At 33.2% G+C, this 7,749-nt stretch overlaps 1 protein-coding gene and 1 long non-coding RNA gene across 4 annotated transcripts; both read left to right on the forward strand.

The window, feature by feature from the left end:
- The first annotated feature begins 848 nt into the window (after positions 1 to 848).
- Positions 849 to 2,441, forward strand: LOC145315335 (uncharacterized). The gene is made up of 3 exons (XR_013878047.1): positions 849 to 915; positions 1,435 to 1,484; positions 2,360 to 2,441. It is a non-coding gene; the product is annotated as an uncharacterized LOC145315335 (long non-coding RNA).
- Positions 2,442 to 3,584: 1,143 nt separating this feature from the next.
- LOC145315336 (carbohydrate sulfotransferase 3-like) lies at positions 3,585 to 7,402 on the forward strand. 3 transcript variants are annotated; one of them, XM_080155344.1, is made up of 6 exons: positions 3,585 to 3,663; positions 4,691 to 4,805; positions 5,593 to 5,660; positions 6,186 to 6,240; positions 6,740 to 6,784; positions 7,038 to 7,402. In XM_080155344.1, exons 1-6 carry the CDS (start codon positions 3,596 to 3,598, stop codon positions 7,128 to 7,130), a joined length of 444 nt encoding a protein of 147 aa, XP_080011470.1. In that variant the 5' UTR covers positions 3,585 to 3,595; the 3' UTR covers positions 7,131 to 7,402. The 3 variants fall into 3 exon arrangements, with proteins under 3 accessions (XP_080011470.1, XP_080011469.1, XP_080011471.1); XM_080155343.1 differs by lacking the exon at positions 3,585 to 3,663 and adding an exon at positions 3,698 to 3,776; XM_080155345.1 differs by lacking the exon at positions 3,585 to 3,663 and adding an exon at positions 3,931 to 4,002.
- The last annotated feature ends 347 nt before the right edge of the window (positions 7,403 to 7,749 follow it).

The following is a 7,749-nucleotide window of genomic DNA, read 5'->3' on the forward strand; positions in this document are numbered from 1 at the left end:
GGGGCTATCACTTTATTAGAGTGCATGATAATCTGGTACAACATCCAAGTAATCATACATCGATTTAACTGACATGCATATAATCGGTATAATATTTTAGAACCATAGAAGATGAAGCTAAAGTAGTAAGTGATCTAACACCAGTCATAGAGAATTGTGATTTTACACATATGATTCATTATCTACAAAATGAAGAGGTAGATAGATAGATAGATAGATAGATAGATAGATAGATAGATATATAGATAGATAGATAGATAGATAGATAGATAGATAGATAGATAGATAGATAGATAGATAGATAGATAGATAGATAGATAGATAGATAGATAGATAGATAGATAGATAGATAGATAGATAGATAGATAAATAGATAGATAGATAGATAGATAGATAGATAGATAGATAGATAGATAGATAGATAGATAGATAGATAGATAGATATGTAGATAGATAGATAGATAGATAGATAGATAGATAGATATTAGATAGATAGATAGATAGATAGATAGATAGATAGATAGATAGATAGATAGATAGATAGATAGATAGATAGATAGACTAAAGCAGTTAGAGAGCTAACACCAGCCATAGAGAATTGTGATTTTACACACATTATTCATTATCTTCTAAATGAAGAGGTAGATAGATAGATATGTAGATAGATAGATAGATAGATAGATAGATAGATATGTAGATAGAAGATGAAGCTAATGCGGTGACAGAGCTAACTCCTGTCATAGAGAACTGTGATTTTACAAACATGATTCATTATCTTCTAAATGAAGAGGTAGATAGATAGATATGTAGATAGATAGATAGATAGAAGACGAAGCTAAAGCGGTCAGAGATCTAACACCTTTCTTAGAGAACTGTGATTTTACACACATGATTCATTATCTACAAAATGAAGAGGTATTTTAACACCCCAAACAACCAACCATTTCATTTCAAGACCTTTGTCTTGTTGTACTAACTACTGGTGATCTTAACGGATAAGATAAATTGATGTTCTCCTTCCAATTAAACAAAACAGAGCTTAGGCTACACTCATTTAGAATTCTTAGATATGAAGATGTAAATAACTCCAGTCTTAGTGAACTGTGATTTTAATTTCAAGACCTTTATCTGAATGCACTTATTGTCAGGGCTCTTAAGGGATAAAACAATGTACGTTAAATTGACTTTCTTCCAATATTTAATAACAAAATTAATCCTTCTGTAAATAAAAAAATCTTATACTATACTACTCTCGACTTCTCTAATATTAAGATGTAAATAACACCCAACAGGCAACCAATCATTTAATCTTAAGACCTTTATATGTCAGGGATCTTAAGGGATAAGACAATGGACGATAAATTAATGATTTCCTCCAATTATATCAAACAAAATTATCCTTAAAAAAAAATAATATTTCTATTTTTTTTATAGGAATATGGAATTGGATTTAAAAGATTTTCATCTTTATGGAGCTGGTGTAGGTTTGTTTTTAGATATTCATTCTTGCTTTCACTTCAAGTGCTTATTGAGCACTGGAAGCCCCCATCCCAAGTAAATTTAAAGTAAGGAGGGAAGAGGGTCTTTTTTACCTGTGCCTAACCCCTGCAGAGGGACCTAACATTGCAGAAGCTACCATGTATCCAATTTTATTTTCAATTTATTTTGAAATAAGGTGTTATCGAGATCCTTCACTACACACACACATAGACAGAGAGACTTTCTGTTCAGGAATCTAAAGGGGTAAGATGTTGGCCAATAAATTCATGTACTTCCCCAATGATGATACTCAATGTTACCCGGTCTGTTGATTACACATAGTTGTTGTAATATTTGGACACTCAACCAAATGAACCAACCAATCAAAATTCAATAAAAGTTCCCCAAATTGTTAAGCCAACAAATACGAAAACGTTGTTATAAAAACTTTGGGAACTAGTGTAATAAACTTCTGATTGTCCCCGCCCTCCCTGGATAAACTTGTTATTGCTGCACTGCATATGAACTTAATTATCCTTATTATTAATTCATCCAGTAGGAGTTAAAGGGGTATATGGGGTTTTCTCGATATTTTAGCCAGCTGGTCGTATCACTTAATTAGAGTACTTGATAATCTGGTGTAATATCCAAGTTATAATAAATCCATTATATTTTTAGAATGAAAGATTCCATGTATTCTGATAAAGTGATGCTTGTAGCTGGATTAAATAATGATACCCCCCCTCCCCTCCCTTCCTGCTGGATAAACTAACCAACAATTAAATGACAACAAATTTTCTCCTGTCAATATATCCACGTATATCCTCTATATTCATTGCAGTGCAGTGATGCAAATGAACCTAATTACTCTTTATTTCAGAATGAAAGATTTCTCGTGTTATGATCCAGATTTTATCAGCAGATTTTGTAAAGTATTCCCATCCATGACCTTCAAGGTAATATGGGGGAAACTGTCTATAATATGATGCGATAAATAACTTTTCCACCATGGTTTAGAAACCATTAATATCCGCTGGATAAGAACTGGTTCTGAGCTATTCTGAAAAAAAACGTGTATCATATTTTATTACAGACAATTTTCTACAAACATGAAAATCATAAAATCTATGTATACCAGTATTGAAAGCCCAGGCCTTCGGCCCCTCGGTGCTAACAAAACTGTTTTAAATTTTTGATTTTAATATCAGCGGAAAACTGAAAACAATGCTATAAATGAAAAATCTTATTTAGGTTGTAAGAGCCAAAGTTTCATTTGTTAGAGAATTTCTTGAAAAAAATTTAATAGATAAGGTATGATTTGTAATTCAACTCAATAACTATAACATGTCCATATGTCGGTCCGTCCCTTAAATATCCTTGAGAAACATTCTTCAATCAACATAGAGGCTCCAAATTAATGGTGGTTAAGTTTGGACACTGGTAGTTTTCTACCATGTTATCTTACTTGTTAGTTCAAAACTTTGTGTACTTTTTTGAAACTATATAAAAGTCCCAGGGAAAAGGGAATGTGATTATGACAAACAATTCTAAGTGTAATTTGCCCCTTAATCCCTTCCCTTTTTTCTCCCCCTTCTTACCCACTTCCCTTTCAGTTACGACAAAAACATGTTTTTCTCCAACAAAATATCTAATTTTCGACAATTTCAAATGGAATTAATTGGCTGAATAGCAGCCCCTGAAAAGTCCAAACTTTTCAATAATTAATTTAAATCTACAGAAAGGAGAAGTTTGTTTTTCATCATTGGGATGTACATAAATTTATCGGCTATTGTCTTATCCCTTTAGATCCCTGGATAACAACGTTACCCTTTTCGTTGGCTGATAAACTTTGTGTACTTTAATAGAATTGTAATTTCATTTGTAAACTTTACAATCGATGAATTAAACTGCATAAGGGGTAATTTTATTTATCCTCATATGAGATGAACATCAATTTATCGTTCATATAGGTTGTATTATTGATACGAGACCCTAGAGCCACCATGGAAAGCAGATTAAGCATAGAATGGTGTCAGAGTAAGGACTGCACTCAGGCCTCTCTGCATTGCAGGTAGTAATATAGCCTAAAACCATCCCTAGAGACCCTAGAGCCACTATGGAAAGCAGATTAAGCATAGAATGGTGTCAGAGTAAGGACTGCACTCAGGCCTCGCTGCATTGCAGGTAGTAATATAGCCTAAAACCATCCCTAGATACCCTAGAGCCACTATGGAAAGCAGATTAAGCATAGAATGGTGTCAGAGTAAGGACTGCACCCAGGCCTCCTTGCATTGCAGGTAGTAATATAGCCTAAAACCATCCCTAGATACCCTAGAGCCACTATGTAAAGCAGATTAAGCATAGAATGGTGCCAGAGTAAGGACTGCACCCAGTCCTCCTTGCATTGCAGGTAGAAATATAGCCTAAAGCCATCACTAGAGATATTAGAGCTACTATGGAAAGCAGATTAAGCATAGAATGGTGTCAGAGTAAGGACTGCACTCAGGCCTCTCTGCATTGCAGGTACTAATATATCCTAAAACCATCCCTAGAGATCCTAGATCCACTATGGAAAGCAGATTAAGCATAGAATGGTGCCAGAGTAAGGACTGCACTCATGCCTCACTGCATTGCAGGTAGTAGTATAGTCTAAAACCATCCCAAGACTCAAATTTAAAAATAGAATCAACAAAAACCAACTCAAGACCTATGTGAAGGTTCCTAAATATAGATAACTTAAACGGTTCAGTGGTTAGAGATATCTTAAAGGACAAAGACTCCTTTTTAACATATTTACAAATTTTTGACAATCAACCCTTTGTCTGGATATTTTAATTGTGCTTAGTAAAGACTTAGTTGTACGTGTAAACCTGTCAATAGGCACAGGCATTACCCATACTTATTATGCAGAGTATATACCATTTTTAACGTCTTCAGTGTGGCAAGTTGGTGTTTATATTTTTTAACATCTTTAGTATGACAAGTTGTGGTTCAGTCTTTAAAAAAATAGTTTATGTCAGTTTCCCTCAAAGAGCCTAATAAAGCACAGAAAACCACCCATCTCTTAATAAAGCAGTAGGGGTTAGTTATTTGTTTTAACTTTAGGTCAGGTTAGTCAAAGAAAAAAAACTACAACATACATTAAATACAAGGTGAGGGGTTCTGGGATCACTTAGAAGTTTAGGTAAAGCACTTTAATTTTACATTACAGAGATCTTGAAGACCAGTACCAGTCCTTTTTGGGTCTGCAGAAACGTTTCCCCGACTCTCTTGCTGTGGTCAGATATGAGGATATGGTCAGGTCGCCCATGGACATGGCTAAAAAGGTACTTCGGCATCTCGGCACTAACAAAACTGGTTTTAATCTTTTATTAAGGAAAGCTGTTAACAATACGATGCAACAAATATGGCTGAAAGGTATTCCTCCAGTATGGCTTCGAAACTGATTGATAGCCGCTAATTAGAACTGGTTCTATGCCATACTGAAAAACCATGTATTGTATCGTATTATATACAGTTTTCTACGAATATAACAATGTTCAATCATAATATGGAAACCAATTTTGTTAGCCTATGCCTTCAGCATCTCAGGGTTAACAAGGGTTTCTTTAAATGTTATGATTGTACATATTTATATCCATGGAAAGCTGTTTATAATACGATGTGATACATAACTATTATAACTATGAAAGGTAACAAGATGTCTTTCTGTTTGTCTATGTGTCTGTTGCAAAGGATCTTGAGCTAGATCCAGAACTGATATGGTTCTCATTTACAATGAATTTTCAATTGTAAATGCTACTATTTCTTTGCTTCTTTACTAATTCTTATGGATGTTGTCATCCTCGTTTTATCTTTCATGGAGGGAGGGAACATTGAGCTGTTTATTGCACAAGTCCCCAAAGTTCTATAATAACGTTTTATTATTTATTGGCTTAGCAACTTTGGAGGCTTTTATTGAATTTTGATTGATGGGTTCATTAAGTTCAGTTTCCAAACGTTTCAACCACCAATTGCATTCTAAAGAAGGTGTAATTTTATGTGTAATCATTGGGGATGTACATCAATTTATCGGCCATTGTCTTATCCCTTTAAATCCCTGTTTACTTTTAGTTATTGAAATGGGTTGGACTGGTATGGAACGAGAGCGTTGCAAGATATGTGTTAACTCATACAGCTAGGTATTCCTTATATAACAAGGATGTCAAAATCCATAAAAGCGAACTCTGAAACGGTAGAATAAACGAACATTAAAACTTGTAGAGTGTCATAATTGAATAATCAGAACACAAATGTAGAAACTATAAACAAAAATTGTAAGTAAATTTATTAACAAACTGCTTAAATACAGAATATAGTTTGAGGACATACTTAAATTTTTAGGATTTGATTAAAGAGATGCTTCGCTTATAAAATTGTATTTTGTTGTCCTAGGAATCAGTATTCCAAAAATCAGATAAATCGGATAATTTTATCACATAAAAAATTTTTGTTGTTAAAAGTTAAAAAGCAACATGTTTAAAATGTACAATGACATACGGACATTCTAGAAACGGTTAAAGAGTTACTACACTTCTTTTTAAAAATTACCTAAATTCTTCAGGAATCACCATGCAAAGTTTGCAAAGATACATGATTTTTCAGTATGGCTCGGAACAATCTAATACCAATCAGTTTCGAAGCCATACTGTAAAATATTATTTCAGAAATTATCAGAGTAACAATCCATACAGTCTTTACAAGTCCAAATTTTCTGAAGAGGTAAGTTTTATCCTTATACTAAAGTAACAGGATGTTTGTCTGTTTGTCTGTGTGTCAGAGTGTCTGTACCGAAGGATCTCCCTAACCGCTGAACCGATCGGGTTCTCCTTAACAGGGTAACTTCTCATAGGGCCCGGGAAGGTTCATTACTATTTTCTTGGAGGGTGGGACACCCCCCCCCCCAAATGATAAATACCACCCTCCCAAAAAAATTTAAAATTAGTAAAATATAAAGGAGCTTTGGATAATGATGCGAACCTCCAAAATTCTTTTTTGACCGTTTCAAAGGTTTGGAGTGGTAATTCTTCCATAAAAAAACTCTGGATTTTTTTAGAGAGGGAGGGGTAAAATTATATATATTTCCTACTGAAAATCACGTATAATATCGTATTACAGACAATTTTACGCAAACATTAAAATGAAAAATTAAAAGATTAAACTCAGTTTTGTTTGCATGGGCCTCCAAAAAAAACTATAGTCATATTATTTTAATTTTAAGAAATGGCTTTCAGCTACTTGGGAAGATATCAATACAATACAGACGGTAGGATTTAAATAAACAAGGATGACAACATCTATAAGTAGCGAAGCACAAAAAATACGGGGAAACGGATAAGAAGATTTAAAGAGCATTTGTTAAATCAAAAGAAACACGAAACCTTTCTCACATATTTTGCAGCATAACTGACAGACCGACGGACAAATTTTATCACCATAACAGATGTACATCATCAATTAATCTTCCATTGTCTTATCCCTTAAGATCCCTGCATATTGATTACTTGTTTTATTTCTAGGTTTGTAAGCCGGCTATGGATTATTGGGGATATGTTCCTATAGAAGAAAATCAAGATTATATCAAACCTCTGCCATTAGATTTTACATTATAATAATAAATCTTTTATAAAATCAAAAGAATTGTGATTTATCCTTTGATTATTATAGTTATTTATAGCATCGTGTTATAGACAGCTTTCCTCGGATATTAAAATGAAAAATTATAAGATTAAAACCAGTTTGTTAGCCCCATAGGGCCATAGTCCCGGGCTAACAAAACTGGATTATTGGGGTTATGTTCCTATAGAAGAAAATCAAGATTATATCAAACCTCTGCCATTAGATTTTACATTATAATAATAAATCTTTTATAAAATCAAAAGAATTGTGATTTATCCTTTGATTATTATAGTTATTTATAGCATCGTGTTATAGACAGCTTTCCTCGGATATTAAAATGAAAAATTATAAGATTAAAACCAGTTTGTTAGCCCCATAGGGCCATAGTCCCGGGCTAACAAATCTGGATTATTGGGGTTATGTTCCTATACAAGAAAATCAAGATTATATCAAACCTCTCCCATTAGATTTTACATTATAATAATAAATATTGAATAAAAGTGAAATAACTTTAATTAACCCTTTGATTATTATAGTTATTTATTGCATTGTGTTATAGACAGCTTTCCTCGGATATTAAAATGAAAAATTATAAGATTAAAACCAGTTTGT

The sequence above is a fragment of the Acartia tonsa genome, chromosome 3 (assembly GCF_053477335.1).
Source record: "Acartia tonsa isolate MP-2025a chromosome 3, ASM5347733v1, whole genome shotgun sequence".
Taxonomy (NCBI): Eukaryota; Metazoa; Arthropoda; class Copepoda; order Calanoida; family Acartiidae; genus Acartia; species Acartia tonsa.

What these genes read in the sequence shown, in the direction of transcription:
- LOC145315336 (XM_080155344.1), top strand. Translation starts at nt 3,596, where the DNA reads ATGGAAAGCAGATTAAGCATAGAATGGTGTCAGAGTAAGGACTGCACT. An exon ending in GTGTTAACTCATACAGCTAG is followed by an intron (nt 5,661 to 6,185) that starts GTATTCCTTATA and finishes ATATTATTTCAG; the next exon opens with AAATTATCAGAGTAACAATC. An exon ending in AGTCCAAATTTTCTGAAGAG is followed by an intron (nt 6,241 to 6,739) that starts GTAAGTTTTATC and finishes TTTAATTTTAAG; the next exon opens with AAATGGCTTTCAGCTACTTG.